The 24819-nt window shown below is 35.2% G+C and overlaps 5 protein-coding genes across 10 annotated transcripts; 2 read left to right on the forward strand and 3 right to left on the reverse strand.

The window, feature by feature from the left end:
* Positions 1–2051: 2051 nt before the first annotated feature.
* On the forward strand, positions 2052–5319 carry LOC107424636 (inosine-5'-monophosphate dehydrogenase 2). Its single transcript, XM_016034481.4, has 4 exons — positions 2052–3131; positions 3634–3813; positions 4182–4439; positions 5001–5319. Exons 1-4 carry the CDS (start codon positions 2139–2141, stop codon positions 5070–5072), a joined length of 1503 nt encoding a protein of 500 aa, XP_015889967.1. The 5' UTR covers positions 2052–2138; the 3' UTR covers positions 5073–5319.
* A 129-nt stretch (positions 5320–5448) lies between these two features.
* On the reverse strand, positions 5449–11774 carry LOC107424646 (ent-kaurene synthase TSP4, chloroplastic). 4 transcript variants are annotated; one of them, XM_048469575.2, is made up of 15 exons: positions 11336–11774; positions 10877–11057; positions 10031–10086; positions 9668–9953; positions 9417–9597; positions 8702–8919; positions 8505–8625; positions 8240–8337; positions 7938–8161; positions 7728–7840; positions 7506–7604; positions 7073–7288; positions 6815–6956; positions 6271–6516; positions 5449–6154 (listed from the first exon to the last, which is right to left on the reverse strand). In XM_048469575.2, the coding sequence occupies exons 2-15, from the start codon at positions 10926–10928 to the stop codon at positions 5849–5851; spliced, it is 2358 nt and encodes a 785-aa protein (XP_048325532.2). In that variant the 5' UTR covers positions 10929–11057; positions 11336–11774; the 3' UTR covers positions 5449–5848. The 4 variants fall into 4 exon arrangements, with proteins under 4 accessions (XP_048325532.2, XP_048325531.2, XP_048325534.2 ...); XM_048469574.2 differs by having other exon boundaries at positions 11185–11774; XM_048469577.2 differs by lacking the exon at positions 10877–11057 and having other exon boundaries at positions 10031–10083.
* A 155-nt stretch (positions 11775–11929) lies between these two features.
* On the reverse strand, positions 11930–14544 carry LOC107424426 (uncharacterized). Of its 2 annotated transcripts, none has more exons than XM_016034243.4 (3): positions 14309–14544; positions 13473–13667; positions 11930–12311 (listed from the first exon to the last, which is right to left on the reverse strand). In XM_016034243.4, the coding sequence occupies exons 2-3, from the start codon at positions 13656–13658 to the stop codon at positions 12123–12125; spliced, it is 375 nt and encodes a 124-aa protein (XP_015889729.1). In that variant the 5' UTR covers positions 13659–13667; positions 14309–14544; the 3' UTR covers positions 11930–12122. The 2 variants fall into 2 exon arrangements, with proteins under 2 accessions (XP_015889729.1, XP_015889722.1); XM_016034236.4 differs by having other exon boundaries at positions 13473–13675; positions 14309–14541.
* An 821-nt stretch (positions 14545–15365) lies between these two features.
* On the forward strand, positions 15366–19800 carry LOC107424656 (uncharacterized). 2 transcript variants are annotated; one of them, XM_016034504.4, is made up of 8 exons: positions 15366–15543; positions 16434–16659; positions 16739–16873; positions 17027–17249; positions 18027–18213; positions 18409–18593; positions 19101–19238; positions 19469–19800. In XM_016034504.4, the coding sequence occupies exons 1-8, from the start codon at positions 15450–15452 to the stop codon at positions 19595–19597; spliced, it is 1317 nt and encodes a 438-aa protein (XP_015889990.2). In that variant the 5' UTR covers positions 15366–15449; the 3' UTR covers positions 19598–19800. The 2 variants fall into 2 exon arrangements, with proteins under 2 accessions (XP_015889990.2, XP_024931263.2); XM_025075495.3 differs by having other exon boundaries at positions 15385–15543; positions 16430–16659.
* On the reverse strand, positions 19680–24660 carry LOC107424671 (ALA-interacting subunit 3). Its single transcript, XM_016034523.4, has 8 exons — positions 24153–24660; positions 22919–22977; positions 22580–22654; positions 22373–22498; positions 22021–22091; positions 21065–21371; positions 20524–20813; positions 19680–19923 (listed from the first exon to the last, which is right to left on the reverse strand). The coding sequence occupies exons 1-8, from the start codon at positions 24238–24240 to the stop codon at positions 19869–19871; spliced, it is 1071 nt and encodes a 356-aa protein (XP_015890009.1). The 5' UTR covers positions 24241–24660; the 3' UTR covers positions 19680–19868.
* Positions 24661–24819: the final 159 nt, after the last annotated feature.

Here is a 24819-nt window from a genome sequence, read left to right on the forward strand (position 1 = left end):
GTTCTCTGGGTCTTGGCCCATCCATGCTCTATATATTTCTTCAAGTTCAATGTTTCGAACTTTCAATAGCTTTAACACTTTTAAATTTCTATGTACATACCATATGGTTTCTACTAATTACATATATTTCTCTTTTAAATTTTGTTAATTACAAGACTAATGATAAAAATCATTATTTTCGCATACAATAATTCGGAATTAAATCCTTTCATATTCAATATTAAAAAGAAAAAAGAAATATCAATTATTTGTAATCTTTTGTATGTATATTCAATCAATGTCTAATTAAATAGTAGAGATTGACCAATGAACGACTTTTTTAACAAAACAAAAAAAAGAAACAAAAGGAAAAACTCCAATCAAAAGTTTGTAACTATTTTTTCTCCCTTACCATTTTTCAGTAATTATTTGCAGTCTTCTTCACTGATGGATCAAAAAAAAATTTGTAGCCTTGGGAAAAACATTGAATAATAAACTAAAATTGACAAAAAATAGAAAATGGTACAAGTTTCGAGGATATATCAAAGATTCAAAACTAAATTAAAAAAAATAAAAATCAATCACACATTTGAAAAGAATATGAACAATGTTAGTGGGTGTAGATAATTATACAAATTGTTGGATGCTTGTCAAGGTGCACTTCCAAAGTTTAATATTTGTCTGCTATAATGCAATTGTCCACTTTTTAATTGCCTACATATGTGAAGTGATTATGCTTTTTTTTCCATGTGATCTATCTGTACTATCATATATATATATATATATAGGAACAATTATTTGCACCATCACGTACCGAATTGGAACACAAAGCATCAAATGTATAAGATAAAAATAATAATAATAATAATAATAAATCACACATAGCTTTTGTTATTGTCCTCGCAAACTTGGCAATATCCTACACATGGACAACTTCACCTCATCTCCCCTAACTTTTTCTTTTTATTCTCTTTATTCATCTTTCATCATCATCATCATCATCATCCATTTTTATGTTAATTAGTATCATATTCCTAAAAGACATTTCTTTTTATCTATCAGAGTTTTTCATATGTATGTTAGTTTATAAAGAAAAGAAGGTAGAATTACATTTATTCACACTTTGTGTTAATCAAAATGATGGAAAGAAACAAATCATTGCTTATAACTCTACTTAAAATAAAATATTTTCGAAGAACATGGTGAACAAAGCAATAGCAAGTAAAATAACTAGTTATTAAATACAGTTTTAAGAGGACATATATAAAAGTCCTGATAGTTGAATAGCTTCTAAAAGCGTATTCATAACATTAGCAAATAAAACTTATAAAGAAATTGCATATGTACATTATTGAAAACTAATATTTTGTCTAAAATGTGAATATTATGTATATTAGTGTAACCTTTTATTTATTTATTTATTTATTTATTGTTAGAAGTCACAAGCCGGTGAGGCATGGAAGGAGATTTTTTCTTTTTCTTTTTTTTTTTTCCTGGTTAAAAGATATGGAAGATGGGAGTTGTACAATTTTGGGTTTTGCTAAACATTAATCTCATCCATTTTTTTTTTAATACATTATTCTTATCCATTGGGAGATTGGGTTGATGCCTGGCCTGATAACCGTTGTGATTATAGGTTTAATTGTTTTTGTTTTGTGTGTTCTTTATAATTTCTTATACTTCTTTTATCAAAATTCTAAACTATTATATATAATTGCATGCAGTGCTTTACAATATTCTTGTATATATTGTGAATATTATATTGAAAGAAAAAAGGAACTCTGTATAATTAAAAAAAAAAAAAAAGTGTTTGGATAAACAAATAAAAGTTTTTTGAGAAGGTGGAATATATATGTGTGTGTGTGTGTGCTGTGTATATATTTATACAAATATATATATATATATATATATGTATATTTTTTTTTTTCGATAATTCGGAAGATGGAATAGAAGAGTTTTGTTTTTGGTGAATGGGTGGAAGAGAAGAGTTGTAAAGAATAGCATGCAACCGACCGTATCAAATCAGGTTTGGACCGTTCCCTCCAAATTCAGTTTATATACCATTAATGATAAACCCTAAAAACCCTCTCATTCTTTCTCTCTCTTCAAAATCAAAACCTTAACTACTTTCTCTCTCTAGAGGCCCAACCACCATCACCATGGCCACCGGCGAGGACGGTTTCGCGGGAGGCAGGCTATTCAACCAGGGCTACTCCTACACCTACGATGACGTCATCTTCCTTCCTCACTACATCGACTTCCCCACTGAGTCCGTCCAACTCGCCACCCGACTCAGCCGCAACGTCCCTCTCTCCATCCCCTGCGTCTCATCGCCAATGGACACCGTCACCGAGTCCCACATGGCCGCCGCCATGGCCGCCCTGGGCGGAGTCGGCATCGTCCACTCCAATCTCAATCCCGCCGACCAAGCCGCCCTCGTCCGATCCGCCAAGGCTCGCAAAGTGCCGATCTTGTCGAGCCCCGTGTTCGCATCTCCGTCGGGTCGGATCGAGTCGGAGGAGGATTTCAGTTCCAGCCCGTATGTTCTGGTGACGGAGTCTGGCGCTGCAAGGTCGAAGCTTCTGGGGTACGTGGCGAAGGCGGATTGGGTGGCATTGCCGAACAAGGAGGTGAAGATTTACGATTACATGGTGAAGTCGTCGTCATCGGACTTGGTGGTGCCGTGGGATTACGATTTGGAGCGAATCGGGTGGCATTTGGAAGAGAAAAAGAGGGATGTGGTGGCGATGGTGAAGGACGATGAGGTGGTGGATTTGGTGACGAAGAAGGAGGTGGAGAGGATCAAAGGGTATCCGAAATTGGGCGTGGGCAGTGTGGGACCCGACGGGAAGTGGATAGTAGGAGCGGCAGCTGGGACGAGGGACCAGGACAAGGAGAGGTTGGAGCATTTGGTGAAGGCAGGGATAAATGTGGTGGTGTTGGATAGTTCTCAGGGCAACTCCATCTACCAGATTGAGATGATCAAGTTCATCAAATTGACTTACCCGGAGCTGGACGTGGTTGGTGGAAATGTGGTCACCATGAGCCAAGCTCGCAATCTCATTCACGCTGGTGTCGATGGCTTGCGCGTTGGGATGGGCTCCGGCTCTATCTGTACCACCCAAGAGGTCTGCGCCGTCGGCCGAGGCCAGGTACATTGCTTTTTTCAATTCTTGTTACTTAAAATGTTCAAATTTTTCTCTAGTCATTGCCTTTTTGAAATAATGTTAGTATTTAAGTTTGTGATGTCAAAATCTTGTAGTACTTGGCAGCAAGTACATTGGAGGGTACATGGAAGCAACTAAAGCCTAAAAACGTTTGCTTTTTTAGTCCTAAGCTAATATGTAGTTACCGGTTTACATAATTTACTATACTATTTCTGAATTATTCTATTTTGCTTTCCTATCCGCAAATATGTAGAAATCAGAAAATGAGACTTGATTTCCTTCTGTTATTACTGACACCTGCTATCTGAGTCAACCAAATTTATCCAACTGGAGCTCTAGTTCATAATATGCAACACTATATATATAGTGCCACCGAGCAGTTCATGATCTTGATGTTTAGCTTTGTCAAATTTTCTTCTTTAGGGCTGTTGGCTCCATCTCATACTCTGTTTTTTTTTTTTCTTTTCCTTTTCCTTTTAATTAAAAGGCAACCGCAGTATACAAGGTTGCGTCTGTTGCTTCACAAAGTGGTGTGCCTGTAATTGCTGACGGTGGCATTTCAAACTCTGGACACATTGTCAAGGCTTTGGTTCTAGGAGCATCTACAGTCATGATGGGGAGTTTCTTAGCTGGAAGCACGGAGGCTCCAGGGGCTTATGAGTATCAGGTATGACAACACTAATAGGCTAATTCCTCTACTATTGCTATATGGATGATGTAAGACCATGAATGGTGGATGAACATTTAGCTGAACTTCAGGGTAAAAGATGGTGCTTTTTTCATTGTAACTTCTTCTTTATATATATATATATATATATATTGTCCTGAACTATGTTTAATCTGTTTACATTATACGTGAATGCCAACTTTCATTGGCTAAATACTATGCATGCTTATATGTGTACTAGTTTATTTTTTATGAGGATTTGGTTAGTCATATGCTGCAATTTTCTTTTATTTATTTTCAGCATACATGCTTCACTGATATTGATAAGAATTGTTCAAAAATATGAATTGTCAAATTTCTTATTCCAGAATGGTCGCCGGGTCAAAAAGTATCGAGGCATGGGCTCCCTTGAAGCAATGACGAAAGGGAGTGATGCAAGGTACTTGGGTGATAAAGCAAAGCTTAAGATTGCTCAGGGAGTTGTTGGGGCAGTTGCAGATAAAGGTTCCGTCTTGAAGTTCATACCCTACACTATGCAAGCAGTTAAGCAAGGCTTCCAAGATCTTGGCGCTTCCTCTCTACAGTCGGCTCATGACCTCTTGAGATCGGAGGTTTTAAGGCTGGAGGTATGGCTACTGCTTTTATCATGTTCCATGGATGTGAGTATGATGTGTGGTTATTTGTAATATCCATTTCTGGGTGAATCACAACTGTGTTTTTTAAAGTATTCTAGTCAGAACTTTTTTGTTAAAGCTATCACTATTGTTTTTGCTCATTGCATCATCAATAAAGTAGGGCAAAGAACTTATTAAACATTAGTTATGACATTGTTTTTCACTTTAGTTTAAAAAACTAAAAGAGGTTACTTGTAGAGTAGAGCTCTAGCAAGAGCATCCTTTTGTTGTGTTATCTTGGATGATCTTTTATGCTTCTATTTATAATATCATCTTTTTAGTTGGTTGAGTTGGTATTTGTGGATGACTATAGAATCTTACTTTTGGTCTTCATCTGGAAGAAGGTTATGCAGAGATTAGTTCTGTTAATCTTTACATACTGGAATTGCAAGTTCTCTGAAAGAATAAAACAGTCCTATAATTTTCTAGTGCAACATGACTCTATACCATTTTGTCTGTGGTAATCTGTTTAGTTTTAATTGAGGAAATATATATCTTTCTTTTTTTGTGCAGGTACGCACCGGCGCAGCTCAAGTAGAAGGTGGTATTCATGGACTGGTTTCTTATGAAAAGAAATCGTTCTGATATTTAACCCTTCTTCAGTAATTATAGCTTTGCGCCAGTAATTGGGTGGAGAGCATGTTGAGCGTTGTGCAAGAAAACTGAGGTTCCTTTCGAGCAGTCTAATTTAGGGCACGCCATTATTCTCTGCCTTGTTTTGTTGGTTAGCATGAGAGCTTGAGCAATAGCGGCAAGTTTATAATTCATATGTAATGACAGTTTCTTATTTACTGAAAATAATAATAATTTATTAAGAAATTTTTATCTCTAATGTGTGCTTGGGTAACTAAGATCTTGCGTGGACTTGTGTTGTTCACTTTTACTGATGGAAGATAAAAATGCTTTTGTTTGAGCATGGACAAGGGAAAATTAAAAAAGAGGAGAAAACACGTATTTAGCATAAGATTCAATAATCAAAGATTTATTCTTAACCAGCAAATAAATTGTATTTTGTAACAAAGATAATTATGGAAGATCCATATAAATTAGAAGAATAAGCCACTCCCTATTTATATTGCATAAATATATCTCATGTCACCCAGTCATATTTATTTCTCTTCCTCGGATACCTTAGAAACCAGGATACATCTTACCATAATTACAATCATTCCCACAACCCAGCGAAAAGCCAAAAAAAAAAAAAATCCTAGTTTTTCTTTCATAATTTTGCTAAAGCTATAAGGTGGCATAGATAACCCAATTCTGGCATTACCAATTCACCACCAAATTTGGACACATCCTCTCCATCCATGGCACCAAAGCCAAAACTTATTCAACATGGTATTGCATATATTTTCTGCTTAAGATTCAGTTAGAAGTAGAGGATCACGAATTACAGCATTTACAGCATTGGCCATCTCATGAGAGGTAAATCCATCATCCTTGGCATAGAAAAGGTGCAACACTTTGCTCATTTTCCAAAACAAATCTTTGCAAGCTCTGGGAACTACACAACCCTTCTCCTGCAAAACTAATCTCAGTAGTTCTCTCCTCTTACTGCTTATAACACTCTTCATCCCCTTGATGCATTCTTCTTCAGTTGCATTACCATTACTCTGAATCATTGCCAATGATACAGCATTTAATTTCCCTTCCTCAGATTCTCTCTGCATATATATAGTATGGAATGATTAGTGCATTTGGAACAACCATCAGAAGGAACAAAAAAATTAAATAAATAAATTTAGAAAAAAAAAAAAAAAAGGAAATTTAGGAGAGCTACCTTAAAGCTGTGGATATCATTGAGAAGACGTCCGCCGGTGCTCATGAGTTTATATAGATTATGAAACTCGGAATGTCTAACAACCTCCTCAGAAAGCTTAGGCCCAACCAAGTAAAGAGCTGGGAGGACAATTGGCCCCAAGGCAAATGATACATAACCATTTGTCATATACTCATCCATTGTTGGCGTTGACTTGTGTTTCAGCCACTCAGCTTCCTTCAACATAGACTTGAGCAAATCCAGCCACTGCCAAAATTCAAACATAGCTCAATATCCTCCCATGCTAAATACATGTTTAGAGTGAAACCAATTCCATGCTGAAATTAGATTATGGTTGAGTGACAGACAATTTTAGAACCAAGCCATTTGTCGGTTTCAGCTTTAGAACCTCGAAGGAGAAAAGTAGTTTTCTTTTAAGGAAGGTATAAATATTTAGACAAACATAATAATAATAATAATAATAATAAAAAATTGAAAAATTGAAAAATAAAAATATAAATATAAAAGCAATTGGAACAAGAAGCATGTGAAGATTGCATCTCACAATTTCAATTATGTGATATTTCACATCACGCCCTTGCCACATGGATGCTTGGGCTCCTATATCAGAAATTGCGCCATGAAGCGCTAAAAAGATAATTTTAACATTCTCAGAGCAACATTCAACAGTGACATTTACATCCCACCTGCAGCTCAAATATGGAGAACACCATCAATTGCATATGGAAAACTACCCAAGGGGCTAAGGAGAATGGACAAATAGCTATGCAAAACATAAATAATGGGAGGAAAGCAAATGTACTTCTCAACCAATTGTATGAGGTTTAGTAGTTCCTCTTCTGAACCTCCAACGTCAAAGAAATCATCTACAACTGTTGTGAGAACCCCGTTTTTAGCCCATGATATGCGAGCATCATATAATTCAGGAGCAAAAAGAGTTGCGGCAGCTGAAAAGTAACAGTAAGCTAGCTTCTGCCTTGCAAAATTTAGCTCGTCTAATTTGTTCTCTACTATCCACCTGCTTACAGAGGTCAGGAAATATTAAAGTAAGAAGCCACCTCCTTGACTGATAATGTCAATTGTTTTTTTTTTTTTTTTTTTTTTTTTATAAAGACCACCCAAAACAATGACAACACTTTTTTAATGCTATTTTTGTCTAGGGACAAGACCAGGTAAATAAGCTCAGAAAATCTGCAATTGGAGATTATTAGGAAAAACTAAATTGAAGTATGCACCTTGCAAGAATTTGGAGTTCCGTTTGTTGTATTGATTGGCAGGTGTTGAAGTCTTCCACTGCTAACTTAAGAAAATATTCATTTCGAATATTCAAAGAACTGAAATGCGAGTACAAGGAGATGTAAACCAATCATTAATAGAACATAAGTGGAAATAAAATTCTTGTAAGAAAGAGTAAGAAAAAGGAGTTAAAAAGAGGGGGAAGAAAATTCCAAACTTACCTATATGAAGTTTTAAGAATTCTTGTACTATCAATGTTATAATGTTCTATGGCTTTCCTGCTTGATAACCGTTCCAAGTTGGCATAGAAAGGAAACTTAAGAGCTTCAGTTACCTGGAATTATAAAAAAGGATGCACCATTCAGTGAACTACCTTGTGAGATAGAACAAGACATCAGTGGATCATAAAGAGGCCTATTGTAGAAAACTACCTCTTGTCCAATATATTTGTTGAGCTTATCTGCCCTGATTGAACCATTAGATAGTTCTTGTTTTAGAAAATGACTCGTCCAGAAATTTTGTTTCTCCAAGATTGATTCATTTGGATGTATGATGAATTGTGATGCCCTATACAATTCTAAGATTGTGCTAATATCCTTCATATGTCCTCCGAGGTAATTGAAAATATGATCCTCTGAAAATTGAGTTAATGGTTCTGCATCATAGCATAAACCATTTAGAAATTTTTTATCCAAAAAATTTGTAAATGCCAAGTCAGCTAAATTGTAAATACCTGAAGAAACATCATATCCATTGAGACGCAATATGCGAAATGCCATAGCACAAGTGACAGAATCCAAGAATATATTCTCATCCTCCAGCAACCAGCATCTGTATGTCGGCTAAAATTAAGCTTCCAACTAAATGAGAACTAAAACAATCTCCAATTTTACAGTGCTCTCACAGATAAATTGAAAGGTTAAAGATGGACACATTCTTCTCCAAAGTAACATCCCACACCCAGTGACTGTTGTTAACATACAAGTTCAGAACATTACCTGTATGTTTCGTCCAGCACAGTTTTAATTTCCTCTCTGAAATGCCGATCAATTCCCAACCTTTCAAGACTGTCAACCATACAAAGACGAGCATATATATCTAGAGGATAAACCGTCGGAACTGAAAATAACAGATTAACCATCAGCAATTGTAATTAAAAACGAAGAAAACTATATAAAAATTAGGAGGGAGAAACCTGCATTCCCAAACTTCTCTAAGACAGAGCAGAGGTACTTGAGACAACCACCATTCTTAAAATTGGTAAAAGCAGCTGCTGTTGCAGATGGTGAATTGAACAGGGAACCATTCTTTCTTTGGTACTTCTTGGCCATTTCCCAATCCTGTAGATTTCCCATTCCTTCTAAAATATATGCCAAGTATGCTTTATCCCCTTCTGAGTTTCTTTCCCAGGCTCTAGATAACAAGTTCAGTGAGGATAATCTTAATATAAATTAAAAAAAAAAAAAAAAGTAATAAAATTATACTGTTTTATGCGTTTCTATTGCTTCAAATAGCATATAAACAAAATAAAGTAACTATAATTTTCTAATAATTTTTTATTATTTCAAGAGTCAGGTTTTTTTTTTTTTTTTTTTTTTTTTTTTCTTTTTCCCGCTTTATTATTTCAATAGACAAGTTTGTTTCACTGCCCATATTTGTAATATATTACTTAACATTTGTAACAAACAAATGCGAACTAGGTAAAACTAAGTCAAGCAAGGTTGGAACAAACAAGCTAGTACTAAAATTGGCTCCACTAACTTTACATTGTTAGTTGGAATAAGAATTGCATAATAAGCGCATCCCTTCGAAACATTTTCCAGCACAGTAACGAAAAAATTCACAATAATGATAGCATAAGCAAAAGATCTTAGCAGATAAATTGGGAACAGAGTTGCATGCTAGTATACCTCTTAAGCTTCAACTCTCTATTATGAACCACAGCATCCAACTTTGCAGGTTCAATGGGAAAATTCAGATCCAAACTTGTAGCATATTCAATCATAGCAGGTAATATTATATCAAATCCAATTGGAGAATGTTGTTTATCATCAGTAGCTGAAGCTAGATTAGACTCAACAAAATATAGGCCTGAAACAAAAGATTATATCTAGTTACTCAACATTAATGGAAAAGATAACAAGAAGAAGAGAAGAGATACCCTTGTTAATTTGTTCTTGGCCAACATTCCAACGCTTTAGTGCAAGGACACTTGCCAAGGTTGATAAGATAGCATCTTTGATGAACAAAGGATCATGGTGCGAAAGACCCCATGAACCATCACTGAGTTGATTATCCAGTAACCAATTTAAGCATTCAGGGAAGAAAGGGTTCTGAGGGGAGTTCAGAGAAGGGATCATTGCAACCCAGGCAGTGTCATATGAGGAAACAGAAAGTTCAACCTTATTGAACATCTTCTTAATTCTATTTTTAGTCCCCTCAAAGCTCTGCAAGAATTAAAAAACATAAATAACCAATATCTTATGACTGCACAAGAAGAAGAGAAAAGTGAAGGATTATATACCAAGACTGCAGCGTTTCGATTTTCAGCTATGGTTGATCTTCCATTTGGAGAAGCTGCTTCAGATTAGAAAATTCATCAGAAATAAAAGTTATGTGAGGTCGAGCATGTGCGTTCGCATTTTTACTACATATTGTTATATTTCTTTGCCAATTAGTTTTATTCAAATAGTTAGAAATCATAAATCCACAAAACTGAGTTTCATCATTACCATCAAATGCTGTAACCATATTTCAGCTCTCTTATGAAAAGACATATATCCCATCCTAATAATCAAAATGTAATTTTGTTCAAACCTCCACCAATATATTTCACAGTATTTTGCTTTCATCTATATCATAATTACAGTTTTCAGGAAGAAACTCCTATTGTGCCCATGATCGTATCGGCAGATATAAAGAACACTATTTTGTTTACCATACCATCCAAAGTTTCATCTTTCCATGGAAAAGATAAATGACTGTAGTTTTTTTGTCGAAACTGAATTCAATCCAACTTAAAATTTGTGACACAAACACTCATTGAAAGGGCGCCTTGTATTTCCCTTTTCTTCCAAAAAATAACCCATTAATTTATCCAATTTATGACTTGGGGGAAAAGAAAAAATCCAATCCTAAAGCTTGAAGAACCCCACATTCTGTAGAATGTTAAAGAGCTAATTCTCAAAATGGGACAATCTAACATAGCAACATGCATCCAGGATGTCATAGAACATGGCAATGAGAGATTCAGATCAAGAAAAGCATGATAATTTTCAATACATACATATATATATAGATATCTACATATATATGATGATGATGATGATGAAGAAGAAGCAAAAAAGGGTAGAGAAAGAGAGAAATGAACCTGATGCGGAAGAAGTGCAACACCTAAGGTTGGTGGGGTGGTAGAGAGACATGGCTGTCTCAGAATGAACAGACTGCTGGGAATTTGGAAGAAAGCATATAATAATGTTGAGCCCAGAAAGAGAGGTTTAATTTTGTGGCGAGAGAAGAGAGAATCTGAGTTACAACTTATTACAAAGAAGCTAGAAAGATGAAAGAAAGGGAATGAATGTTAGCATATATAGAGTATTTAACATCTATATCTACGTTAATGAAAAAATTAAAAATAAAATAAAAAAGGTAAAGAAGAAGTAGTGGGCGGGAGCGTACAGTTAGAGGGGGAGTCAAAGGGGCATATAAACGACAAAAGAGAAGTAAAAGCAGGCATAACTAGTTTCGATGATCGACTGGATCCTATTCCTATATCCTAGTCCTAGTTATGGGGAGAGAGAGAGAGAGAGAGAGAGAGAGTTTAGGACACCTCCTCGCAGGTTGTTTTGTTTGTTGGAACTTAGAAGCATGGAATCCTTTGCCTGCTCGTATCAAAGAGATGCTTTTGCTTTTACTTTGTGGTCCCATCACAGTGTCCCTCCCTCCATGCCACTCGCTAAATCCTATGTCAGCCTATCCGTTTACCTTCCTTCAAACCTCCCTTTCATCTCTCGCCTTCCATTTCTACTGTCTTTTCGAAAATGGAACAACCCAATATAACAACAACCAGTGGGATTATTCGTCATCATCTTCATCATTTTTCCGTACCTTCAAGCTAATTTATTATTGTCAAGGTTTTTATTCATATATTTGATATATATAATTGGATCTATTACACTATTATTGTATCATCTATAATATAGTTTTTAAATACTTTCATATTTGGAGAGCTTTCATTCCTAGAATTTAAACAAAAGTAAAAAAAGTATCATGTTCGTGGATCCTGACGTCCGAAAACAGACACAAGGTCCACATGCTCCCCAACTCCCCTGTATAACCCTATCTTTATCAATAACATACAGGAAATATTATGATATCCTATCATAATTCATTCTTTTTCAACCAATAGTATTTTGCCAATTCATTTTAGCAATCAAAATCTTATAAATTAAGTCGAAGACTCTAGATTCCCAATACATCATGTTCTTTTACAAGTTTGGATTAATAGACACAATGATCAAATTAAGTAGGAAGAGCAAAAAATAAACCACAAAATTGTTTGGTACAAATTCTAAAAGGTTATAAAAAAAAGGATGAACACATCCAAATAGCCAAAATTACACAACAATTGAAATGCCTTCCTTTTTGGGAGGAAACACCGCCTTGTTTCCAGGAAACGCATTCCGAGAGATATCTACCAGGGACTTGAAGCTATGTGGTTCATGCATAGACAGCTCAGACAGAACTTTCCTGTTTAGTTGGATATTCTCCTTCATCAGCCCATGCATGAAATTCCCATAATTAACCTGACAGAAACCAAACGAAAGAAAGACTAGTAATGGAGTCCATAATGGAGAAGTTGTTTTCATCAAAATGCAAAAGTCTCAAGCTAAGTTTAGAATGGGCCACCCCAGCATATTACAGAGAAACAGTATATGGAAGTTGCAAAATCCATTCCAAAATTTCCACATATTAAATTGAAAAATCTTAATGAATTTTCCCAGTATAACCTCGCAAAATCTTTATCCACCACCATACAATAATTTTTCCCCCTTTTCCCTATCTCCAACTTTAAGGTAATTTCACTTTCTCAAAGTTCTTCAAGACCTAAATCTTATATTCTCCTACTTCATTAACAATCCATCATTCATTCATAATAAAACAAAATATGAGATTGTAAAACAATTATACCTTCTTGTGTTTCAAATGCCATCACTTAGATTCATTGAGCAGACTAAAAATGCAATTTGAAGTTGTTCTAGTGAAGTTAACTATGAAATGCATGCAAGTTAGATGGAAAGATGATAAAACAACAACATCAATCATTTCCTCATAGCTACCTACACGGCAATAATTCAGCAATATAACAATAGCTGTAATCTTACTACCTTTGCACTTCAACCTTGTTGACATTACCGCATCGAGATATTCAGTGTACCAGCCTTTCACCACTTTTCAGAACTCATATCTACAGTCTAAATGTTGTAGAGTTTGTTCATGTGAAAAAAAACATGTCTATATTTATGAATTTTATTTGATTGGACGTGTTAAAGGGATCAACAAAAGTTTAATTTTCACCTAAAGCATTTAAATATAATAACGAATTTAGTATATTAAGCAACATATATGCCGGGATCCACTTGTTATGGATTAATATTATCGCAGAGGTCACTAATTAAATACCACCAGTTCTTTTCTATAAACTTGAACTAGTTTAACTCTTGCACTCCAGCCAATAAAATTACAACAAATGCTCATTTGCTGAACATAAAGAGTCTATTATTTTGAACTAGAAAAATCAAATGAAAGTACAATAAGAACATAAATTTGATACCATAGACAAAAAATTTCAGAACTGAGCTTAAAGTCCAAAACCATTGAAACAAAAAACAGATAGGTTAGGATCATCTAAAATTGAAGAGTAGTATATAATATCATGTTGATCATTAGATTAATGAGAAACATACTCCATGGAGGCGGGTGCCAGCATTGATGCGCTGTATCCAAAGGGAGCGCATGTCCCTCTTCTTGTTTCTGCGATCTCTATATGAATACTGCAAGGCCTTCTCCACCCTTTCTCTTGCTATTCTAATACAATTTTTAGCCCTTCCCCTGAACCCCTTTGCTAGCTTAAAAATCTTATCCTTGTTCATTGCTCAAAACTGTTTTGCTGCAGAATCAAAAACACATAACAACACAGCAAAATAAGTCAAAAAATTTTTGAGTACCTTAAATCTAGAATTTTGAGTGACAGTGCTTGAAGGCAAGTAAACTGAAGCACTACATATCCAACTCTTATTCCAACTGGTTCCTATATTTCACTGCTTCAGATATTATAAGATATAACAACAAAGAAATGAATAAAGAAAAGAATAATTCTTCTATAAATTTTTCTCTTTAGGTAGGATTATCAATTCACGGGCAACTAGCAATTGAAGAAAAACTAATGTTTCATTTCTAGCTTATTTTTACTCGTCAAACCAATTTTCTAAATGCTATTGCTTTTAAAAAATAGACACAAAAGTAACCATAAATCACCACCACCGGAAATCATAAGAAGTAGCATCTCTACGACGACCCCTGAAATCCCAGGGCATAGAATTATACTAATTACAATAAACAACATGCTATGGCATTTCATCGAACAAGAGGTACGCATGAATGAGATAAAGAACCAGTCACCAATTCAGTGTCACGAAACAAAAGGGGTCACAAAAAAGAATCTTGATCAAGGGAAACCCAATAAAAAAACAAAATCCATCTTTAACAATCAAGGAAAAAAAAAAAAAAAAAAAAAAAAGACCTTTCCGTAATTCAACCAATCCTTGTCGACTGAAAAAGCAACAAATCACAGAGAAGTTCACAAGGTCAGGATGAGAGATGGTCAGAGTTAAGAGAGTGTTACTGGGCAAGAGTTCTTAAGATAGTTAAGAGAAATTTATCTTCAGCTTCAGAATAAAAGTGTAACAGAGACTGAGGACTCGGCTGCTACGGCTTGCACCGACCTGCCCCTCCCTATTTCACTACTTGTCCCCTCTTCTTCAAAATACGACGCCGTATAGGAGAGTCCTATTTATATGGTGCAAAACTATCCTGGTTAATGTAATTTAATAATAATGTAATTTTAGTTTTCTTTTTTTTCTTTTTTTTAATAGCTGAAATGTGATTTTTGTTATGTGATTTATAATAATCATAATAATAATATAATATATTTTATCACTATATAATTATAATAATTATAATTGTTATCATCTTTTTTGTTTCGTTCTTTTGTAACAATTATTACAATCGTCACTTGCATGCATGGTGGACCGAAATCCATCAAAACTCCTTGCAAGCTTAAATTTTGACCAAACTGTTAGATAGCAAAAGAGAATAAATTTTGGCCAAAAAGAATAATTTCTCATCCATGCTTCTACAACTATATCATCTTATAATTAATTGAAATTTCAAATTGAACAATGATCATCTTATAATTAATTATATAATTAATTGAAATTCCAAATTGAACAATGATCATTTAAAATAATTTTTAGATTCGAAATTAAAAAGTTGGTAAAGAAATTATCTTTTTATTTATCAAGAATTGAGTAATAATTTATAATCTACAATCTCCTCGGAATTATTTTATCATTTTTATTTAGTCCAATTTTGAGACTATATTTCCAAATAAACGACCGACTTAATATTTATGATGTTTGTTTGAAAATTGACACTAAAAATTGATGGGGAAAACCTCGTTGTCTTACATTTTTATTTTTAATGTTATTATTAAAATTAGGAGAAGGGTGGGCAATCGGGTGTGGGCAATCGGGTGTGGCGTTATGTTGTAATCGGGGCCCGGATCATATCCACAGCATATAGAAAGGAAAGCGGTAGAAAAAGTGAAGAAGAGCTGCTACCATTGAACTTTGAAGTTGAAATCTTTTTGTAATTTGAAAGCCATGCAGCGGCAACTGATGAAGTGTCTGTCTGTTTCTTCTTTGCCAGCCGCCACCACCACCACCCTTCAAGAACTCGCGTTTGCTCACCCCAAAGGTCTTAAATTTCTCTCTCTCTCTCTGTGGCTCAATGTTATTTCTTTTATCTATTTACTTCTTCTCAATTCATATGCGGACTTTCTGGTCTGGGGCATATGGGTATCTTCAGCTCAGTCATTTTCATTCACCTTTTTAAGTTTTCATTTCAATTTCTCAACTTTTTGGCTTCTGCTTCTGTCTCAAATTGCATACTTGACGGTAAACAAGAAGCAACAACATTGTTTAGGTTGTGTTTCTGTAATATGTTATATGTTGTCATGGACGATGAAAAATGTGGATTTAGCAACTCGTTGCATTATGTGACTGAATGTTAAACTAACTAAGATTCAGTTGTTTGTGAATTGTTTGTTCCAAGTTCCAAAACTACGCAAATTTTATGATACCGCATCCGAATTTGAAAGACCATTGAAATGCTTGGTTATTGAATTCTGATACTGCAAAATCGATTGCTTTGGCTATTCTTTTAATTTGATAAATGTTTGTTGGTAGATTTTACGTTTCTTTTCACATTATACATAGAAATACACTTTCTTCTGGTGCCAGAATATACATGTTCAAGTAGATTTATTTGATATTGACAACATAATTGAACAGTGTGCTTTGAGTCAACAGGTATTATGCTTAGTTTACTTGAGCTTACTCTGATGCTTACAATTTTATGCTTAGTTTACTTGACCTTACTCTGATGCTTACAATACCTGATCATGTATGTTAGGCTTTCAGCTTCCCACAATGAAACTGCACACTAAAAGTTGGGTGCTGTTTTCATCTTTTGTTAATCACAGAAATATGTAAAGTGTCTAACTTGACCATAATGTTACGTAGGAAAACATACCATGATTAACATCTTTCAGATTTCATAACTTTTATCTTTTCTGCGTCAGGTAGGTATTGCAAAGGTTGTACTGAAAAAGGGGAAGACACAACTCTTCAAGGATGGAAGCCCCATGGTATACAGTGGAGCAGTTGATAGAATAATTGGTAGACCACCACCTAATACTGGAGATATTGTGCTGGTAGCTGATGGGAAAGAAAAGCCAATAGGATGGGGCATGTATAATTCTGCATCTATGTTCTGTGTCCGATTGATGCAGCTTGAGGAAGAAGTGACAAGGTACAGCTATAAAAAGCATTCTCTCATTCTGTTTTATTTCCTTCACAGCGCTTTTAGTTTTCTAACCTGTTTTATGTAGAGATTCTTCCTGTGCGTTGGACATGCAGAAACTGCTTGAAACGAGAATTGATGCAGCTATAGAATTACGTAAAAGTTTGGGGCTTCCCTCAGCTAATACAAATACTTTTCGACTTGTCAATAGTGAAGGAGACAGGTATTCCACCTCAAATTATCTAATGATGATTTCATTACTTACTGTTAAACATTTCTTGTTTATATGAGCATGGTATGAAGGTTCTTCTCATTGTTATTTGTTTAGATTGAACCTCTTGACATGCTTTTTCACCCTTGTCACTTTTTACTACAGATTGTCAGGACTAATTGTTGACATCTTTGGAGATATAGCTGTAGTAGCATCATCTGCTGCTTGGGTTGAGAAGTACAAACCAGAAATAGAGGCTTGCATAACAAGAAAGGGTGAAATTAATCATATAAACTGGAGACCATCTGTTGAAATTTTGAAAGAAGAAGGATTGGATGTGTCAAATCTGAAGGAAATGCATTCATCCACCTGTCCTGAAAGAACAAAGGTACAAATCCCAGTAAACAATATACTTTTACATTTCAAGAAGTTCCTCATGGTAACATTTTTCCAAGCCAGAATAATCATTTTGGTCAGTTTCTTATGCAAACAACTTCAACACTATTACAAAATATTTAAAATAACTACCTCGTCTCATCATGCCACCATCCAAACAAAATTTAATATGTGTTGTGGTCATTTTTATTATTTAGTTTGTACTTTTTTTTGGTCTTTGGACCCTTGCTGACCTCATTAGTGGATTCCCCCCATAATATCAGTAAACATTTTGAAATGAAGTAAAAAATGTTCATTATATTGCTCCTCCAATTGAAATGTTTTGAACTGTAAAAATATCATCTATCCTACAAGCTACAGATAGTAGGAAGCAAGCCCAACAATGTATATCAAGTATATTTTCCAAGACACCCTCTCATGTGTAAGCCATTAACAAGGAGAAAGAAACCAGGCCTTCCGCATGCCAAACAGTTCCAACAACAATTCAACACAATTACACAAATGCAAACTCAAATGGGGGTATCAAAGCTCGCACCAAGACCACTTGGCCACCAAGGCTTTGATACAATGTTAGATCACTGTCTACCTCAAAAGCTATAGCTAGTAGGGTGTGGGCCCAACAATGTATATCAAGCATGTTTTCCAAAATGAACTAGCTTAGGATCTTTGAAATTGCCTTCATGCAGTAATTGCTTAACTTGTGCCTCTAGTATTGTGCTTTGTAATATATATTCATTGTTCTTCTAATTCCCTCTAGTGATCTATTTAGGTCATGGAAAATGGGATTTCTTATGCAATTTCACTTGAGGGTCAGAAGACAGGATTTTATGCTGATCAGCGTGACAACCGTCTATTTATATCAAAAATTTCAGACGGTCAGAGAGTTCTTGATATATGCTGCTACAGTGGTGGTTTTGCTCTAAATGCAGCACGAGGGGGTGCCATAGATGTTACTGGTATTAATTATTCCCAATTCTGTCATTTCTTTTGCAATGCCTGCCACATGCCTTCCTTTTTTCTATGAATTTGACTGTAAGGTAATCAGTTAAGCTAACACGACTTTGCTAATTTGCACTTTATTAGAAATGGCTCTTGGATTGCATATGCCTTTATGACTTGATTTGTTTCTTGCTCTTCCTGCATTCTGTCAGGTGTTGATACATCCTTGCCGGCTTTAGAGTTAGCTAAAGAAAACATTGTGCTTAACAACATGGATCCAGAAAGAATATCATTTTTACAAGAAGATGCAAGTGCGTTTATGAAGAGTGCCCTTTCTAGAAATGAATCATGGGATATTGTCATTTTAGATCCTCCTAAACTAGCTCCACGAAGAAAGGTATGGCGCCTGCATTTTGCCTATCATAGTCGATTACACTTTTTCTGTAGTAGCATATGTTTAAATGTTCTCTTAGTTGAAGCGAAAACTAGATAGAAGGTTTATCTTGCATTTTTCCTTTACCAGGTAATAAGCTTTACTCTCACTTTAAGAAAAAGCCTGATCCTAAACAGCTAGAGAAAACCCAAAAGCAAAAAGCCAAAACAGAAACATTAGGAAATGACCTCTTTAAGATTTTGTGTCTGTTCTTTTTATCATTCCTCTTTCTTCATCCTCTATTTACACTCCATTTTAAGAATCAAATTAAGATTGCTTTTTTGCTTCATAATTTTATAGTCTATTATGGGGTTGCATTAACTAAGAATTGAACATGTTCACACAGGCATATCATGCACAGTTCTTGGTATCTAAGTGCAATACTGCTATTGTTGTCTGTGAATCATGACTTGCTGCTTCCTTCAGGTTTAATAGATTTTGCTGCTGTTATTGGCTTATTTCTGAATCCAGGTACTACAAAGTGCATCAGGAATGTATAGAACGTTAAATTCAATGGCAATGCGATTGACAAAGAGGGGTGGTCTTTTCATGACTTGTTCATGTTCTGGAGCTATAACCCAAAGTGGGATGTTCTTGCGCATTCTTCAGGCAAGTAAATTATTTCTGCTGATGAAATCAACACAATAGACTCATTTTCCCAAGTCCTAGACCTTCAGTCCCATTCAATCACATAACCTTAGGAGCTTGTTACATTGCAGCTAACTGAGAGAACTTATTTACCTTATAATCTGTAACAATGTTATGTATTCAAAATGCATACCATGGCTCAATGAACATATGAATATGAACAGGCATCTTGCTTTCCTTTATTTTATCAGGGTGCTGCAACAATGGCTGGGAGAAAAGTAACAATTCTAAGACAGGCTGGAGCAGCTTGTGATCATCCTATAGACCCATCATACCCCGAAGGCGCTTACCTTTCTAACATCCTACTGAGAGTGCTTTAAAAATCACTCGGAATGGAAAAGACATGCAGATATGCTGCCTAATTTATTTTTTCATTAATGGGTGTAAAAGAAATGCAATGAATGAATGGAATAAAACAAAATGTATTAAATACTGTTTCCTGGAATTATACATGTAAGTTTATGATGTCGTACTTGAAAATAAAAATAAAAAGAAATCCAAGACACTGCTTGTCAAACTTCTATGTACTTTATCGATTACACATACGTTACATTCGGAAAATCTTATCTAATGAAGACGGCTCCCACAAACTTAGTGCCCTGATGGACTTCGATTCCAAGACAAATAAGAAGGATCACCGAGTTGCCTGCAGAGAATGAAAGCAAGAGGGTCAGCAACAAGAAAATATTTGTCACTACCTACAAATTTTCCAAGCTATTCAATCTGTTGCCCATTGCCATTGCAACTAAACTACAAAGGCTGCTGTCTCAGCACGTGTACCCTTCTTCCCTGTAAGCTACATGGGTACTGAATTGTGTGGCTGCAGAAATTGGCGGCCCACTAGGAAAGACAAGGAATCGACGCACTTGTACACCAAATAAAAATATAAAATATAAAATAAAAAGTGCTAACAACTAAGTCAAATGAAACAATACCCTAGGAGTGGCTAGTCGAAAAGGTCAAAATGTAACCAACCCTATTTACGCATTATAGAACTGTATGTGACTCTGTGTAACTTAATACAAAGTTCAAAGATAATGAGGTTTGGCGAAGCCAATCATCTATCCCAAATACAGTTGCCATCTAAATATACAAGAAACCATGCAGTATCAAGGGAGTTCATCTAAATGTACAGAAAATCAAGCAGCATTAAGGAAGCTATTTAGAGAGGTATCTATCAAAAATGTCAAACTTAGAAAAGCAATGCATGATGAGAAAGTGGGACATTTGTGGTTGAGAAATTTACCTTGGTTTCACAAGATATACAACCGTGAAAGCCAATGCCAGGAAGAAGCACAGCCCACCAACAGTGAGGTAAGCAATACCAAGGAAGTCATTCTTGCCACCAAGCCAACTAGTGGTAGAAAGTACAAGCTTCTTCTTGCCACTAAAACTGTAAGTGTTGTAACGGTTCTCCAGTGTCACTTGTATGACCTCATTTTGCTGGAGATCCTCCTCTATTTTCCCATACAGTTTTCTGAAAGTTGGCAGAGCAGCAGTTCGCATCCACACAATAAGGTCTTCCTGCTCACTCAACTGTAGAACAAAAATATTTGACCAGGTTAACCCTTGCATTCTGGAACAAAATTTTATTTATTAAAAAGAAGGAAAAAAGAAACAATCATCCAAAGAAAAAATCTCATAAAGGACCAAGCACTATTTGTGGAATTTTAAAATCATGCACAGGAGAAAAACAATGATCTGTATCAAAAAATTGAAATGAAAACCAGTCTTAAAATATGCAAGGGAATGAAAGATCAATTATAGATAAGTGAGGTAAAGCTTACAGGTATTGAGCTATTGAGATGTGCACCGCCTATAAGAGTTCCATTCTGAAAGTTCCTTGGAAAGACATTTTTGCCAAATTTGTGCTTCCTATCACTCTCCCATGAGATATCCTTCTTGTTCACACTCAATTGCTGGTTATTCCGATGAAATTTATATGTGTCGTTAAACAAACTCCAAGCAATGAGACCACAAGGCACGATTGGCTGTCCTGGCTGCCCATTTACATTATCTTCAGGCTTACAAGAGCTCACATCATTTGCACTACCATTTTTTCTCAACTGTTCATCACTTCGGCTCTTAACATACCTAAATGGTAAAAAGTTAAGATTTCAACCAATAAAAAAATTATAATGTAATAATAATACAATTAAATTTACAATGTAATAAATTATCAATTCCCACTTAATTACAAATATGTTCCAATCAAGTTTTGAAATTTTGGAATTGTACTTTTTCTATAAATCCAACTGCAACGTAATTAATTCCACCATGGGTTCCTTTGAAATACAATCATACCTTAGTTATTTCCAAAATATTCAGCGAGCTTATATTATTTATAAATTGTACTAACAATGTATCACCATTGTTTTCTCAATGATATTACACTCTGAAGTACCTCAATTAAGTCTGTTAGTATGTGCTTGTGTTAGATGATATAAACAATTAGACCATCAAAACATATTCTACATTTCAATGCATCCTGTATCTTCTCATCCTAACTTGAGATCAGGATGTGGGACATGATGTTGCAAAGGCTCATTTCTTGCACAACATGAACCTCGGTCTTTTAACTTCATACCCCAAAGGTGGCCGCAAAATCCGCTGATGACAACAAAGTAATTACTAGGCCATGGTACTACCTATACACTCGCCCATTTGACTCCCCAAAAAAAGTATCTTCCATCATTCAGATTAAAAATTAACAAAGAATTTGGCAAGAATGTGAAATACATACCTCCTATGATTCTGGTAGAAATTGTCAAGTTGATAGTACACGTATATGGGCTTCTTCATATGCTTTGGCACCTTCACAAAAGATAAAAGTAAAACACTATATATAACTTCATCCAATTTTGTAGCTATTGAATTCAAGTCATTATTGCTACTTGGTTTAATTGATCTTAATTTCCTTATTATATTGTAGAGTGATCAGATTTTTTCTAGCTTCGACAGTCATTACGTCCATCAATGGCTTTGGAGCATTTAATACCACTCTGGAAACGATGGTCCTCTAAATTCCCCAAAAAGTGAAACCTTATTTATCTTTGGGGGGGAAAAAGACAATAAGAAAAAGAGAGAAACCTTACCCTTAATGTTCTGTTGCATGTTTTAACATTTACAGGGTCTTGTATGTATTTGATCCTCTCACTTTTAGCACCTCTGAAGTTTGGAGGAATACAATCAGTTTCATAACGATCAACAATTTCAACAACCTGTTAGAAAGATATTGCCTGATCAACTGCATCTGCAACTATAAATTTACAAAAATAGATAAGGGTCTCACTCAACCATACATCTCGTGAAGCATGAAGCGAAGCTACTCCAATGGGAATGAAGACAATGCTGACGAGCAAGAATGCTGCAATAACCTGCATGTACACATTCAAAGACAAAATGTGTGAGCAGGGAAAGACTTCAATCAATTAGTTGTCCATGTATTTGATCGTGCAGACTCAAATACAGGTGTTACATGCAGATATATGTTCAAACTTTAGACTCATTTATTTCATAAAATTATGCATTTGGAATGTCCAAAAGACATATCCTCAAAATTGTTCAGGTGTCATACAAAGATGTTTAATAAGGTGATTGAAGAGCCTGAATAACATAGTTTAGAAGATAACAACTCTTACCCATCCGGGAGTCAGAATAGGTTTGCACGCTGGAAGTTCCTGCTGAGTAAACCTCGAATCTGAAAGTAGAATAAGTATAAAAATGGAATTCCTTTTAGTCCTCAAAATTAACCTAACGTAAGTCAGGTGTCATATATCTCAAGCAACATATGAATTCCTTATGCTTTTAAGATGTATAAATTATATAAACATGGGCTCATGATGGCGTGGATTAGTCCGATATACACATGAATAAGCCCCAAACGGGATAGTGTGCCACTTAATTATCCCAATCCCACAACTAAAAAGGCTCACACATGCAAAGATCTAAATTTATGTCAATTGATTCTACCCAGAATACAAATAACCAATTATTGCAAATCATGCAAACCTAAACCGACCCTATCATCAACCAACTTCACATTAGCATACCCAAAACTTGAAACCAACCACATAAATCTCCCACTATAGTAGCAAAAAACAAACAAGTATCTAATTATATTTTGATTCCAAAGCAAAATACAAAGAAGTTCATCGACATCTACCTCATCTTATAAGGTGACATTGATGTAAAAGTTAAATATGATTTTTCATCGCCTTTCCTCTTACGCAAGTTAGTTACTCGAGTTTTTAAGAAAGAAATTTATAGCTCGTTAATAATCTGAAGTAAACCTTGAAATTTAAACACTAACTACTATCAACACTTATCAGCAAGCACCATATGTGCCATTCTCATCCCGACTTAATTAATATAATACCAAAAATAAGTTAACCATTAAATTAATGTAAAGAAGAAGCAAATCTTTTACCACAAGTCTTACACGACCGCAACCAAAAATAATATCATAATCAGGGTAAAAACCATGAAATATATTGAAATCACAAAGTACAAACGATGCACTGAAGAATTACATCCCTATACAGATAATAAGAAACACAAAAAACAGAACTTTCTCACATGCTAGTTAAAAAAAAAAAAAATGTCCATGATATGATCAGACGCATCAAAACAATAAACCAACATAAATTTGTTTCTGAAAAAATGCGATCTGACTCAACACTGCCCATACTCACCCCAAAATTTTATCTACACATTTTAAATAATAATATAAATTTCCAAATTTTTTTTTTTGATAAAGAAAAGGAAAACAAAGGGAATCCAACAAAAAGTCAACAAAATAGGACGTGGGTACTCGTGAATTGAGCCTCAAAATAAAAAACACACAGAAATGAAAAAGCTTTAAAGAGAAATTACATTTGGGTCGCTTGGAATTCCTTCTGGTAGCATTAGAATCGGCCGATCCAGCGCCCCCCGAGCTCGACGGCGCCGTATTGGAACTCATGACCGATAAACCCTGAAAATCCTCTACCTAATTGTAAAATTGGGAAGCAAAACTCAGTAGACACTTTGAGAGACAAAGGGGGAGAGATACGGCAGGACGACGATGATGAAACAGCAGAGAGAAGGAGGATGAGAAGGAGAGGGTGGTGGAGATTAATGGCGGTATTTGAAGGTGGATGGTGGTTGTTTTGGTGCGCGTTAGGGATCTGGTGTTTTTGACTTTTACGAGATTTTGGGTTAGAAAGAGAAAGACAAAGGATGTTTCTTTCTCTCTCTATTCAAGGCGGCCGGCCACCCTTCCCTCTCTCTCTCTTTACTTTTTTTTTTTTTTTTTTTTTTCCTGTTTGGTTGAGTTCGTCTCTCTCTAGAAGAAAATATTGTTTATAGAGAGAGATGGATTTTAGAGATAGAAAAAACGAAGAACAAAGACCATTCAAATGTCAATCATGCTACGCGCTTGGACCCGGTATCTATTTTCGATTCTTCCAATTTTTTCTTGTTTATTTTTTCTTACAATTCTATATTTTAATCAATTCTTTCTTTGACCAAAATCTTAAACAACGTCTTTTACAAATTATTT

The sequence above is a fragment of the Ziziphus jujuba genome, chromosome 8 (assembly GCF_031755915.1).
Source record: "Ziziphus jujuba cultivar Dongzao chromosome 8, ASM3175591v1".
Classification (NCBI taxonomy): domain Eukaryota; kingdom Viridiplantae; phylum Streptophyta; class Magnoliopsida; order Rosales; family Rhamnaceae; genus Ziziphus; species Ziziphus jujuba.

Bases quoted from the DNA above. Each gene is read 5' to 3' on its own strand.
- LOC107424656 (XM_016034504.4), top strand. From the start codon at position 15,450: ATGCAGCGGCAACTGATGAAGTGTCTGTCTGTTTCTTCTTTGCCAGCC. The intron at 15,544-16,433 runs GTCTTAAATTTC...TGCGTCAGGTAG, and splicing joins CGCGTTTGCTCACCCCAAAG to GTATTGCAAAGGTTGTACTG. The intron at 18,214-18,408 runs GTATTAATTATT...GCATTCTGTCAG, and splicing joins GGGTGCCATAGATGTTACTG to GTGTTGATACATCCTTGCCG.
- LOC107424646 (XM_048469575.2), bottom strand. From the start codon at position 10,928: ATGTCTCTCTACCACCCCACCAACCTTAGGTGTTGCACTTCTTCCGCA. The intron at 7,841-7,937 runs GTAGTTTTCTAC...TTATAATTCCAG, and splicing joins ACAAATATATTGGACAAGAG to GTAACTGAAGCTCTTAAGTT. The intron at 6,155-6,270 runs GTAGCTCTCCTA...ATATATATGCAG, and splicing joins ATGATATCCACAGCTTTAAG to AGAGAATCTGAGGAAGGGAA.
- LOC107424671 (XM_016034523.4), bottom strand. From the start codon at position 24,240: ATGAGTTCCAATACGGCGCCGTCGAGCTCGGGGGGCGCTGGATCGGCC. The intron at 22,655-22,918 runs GTAAGAGTTGTT...GTGTACATGCAG, and splicing joins CTATTCTGACTCCCGGATGG to GTTATTGCAGCATTCTTGCT. The intron at 20,814-21,064 runs GTAAGCTTTACC...TTTGTTCTACAG, and splicing joins ATCTCAATAGCTCAATACCT to TTGAGTGAGCAGGAAGACCT.
- LOC107424636 (XM_016034481.4), top strand. From the start codon at position 2,139: ATGGCCACCGGCGAGGACGGTTTCGCGGGAGGCAGGCTATTCAACCAG. The intron at 3,132-3,633 runs GTACATTGCTTT...TTTAATTAAAAG, and splicing joins GCGCCGTCGGCCGAGGCCAG to GCAACCGCAGTATACAAGGT. The intron at 3,814-4,181 runs GTATGACAACAC...TTCTTATTCCAG, and splicing joins CAGGGGCTTATGAGTATCAG to AATGGTCGCCGGGTCAAAAA.
- LOC107424426 (XM_016034243.4), bottom strand. From the start codon at position 13,658: ATGAACAAGGATAAGATTTTTAAGCTAGCAAAGGGGTTCAGGGGAAGG. The intron at 12,312-13,472 runs GTATGTTTCTCA...GGTTTCTGTCAG, and splicing joins CTGGCACCCGCCTCCATGGA to GTTAATTATGGGAATTTCAT.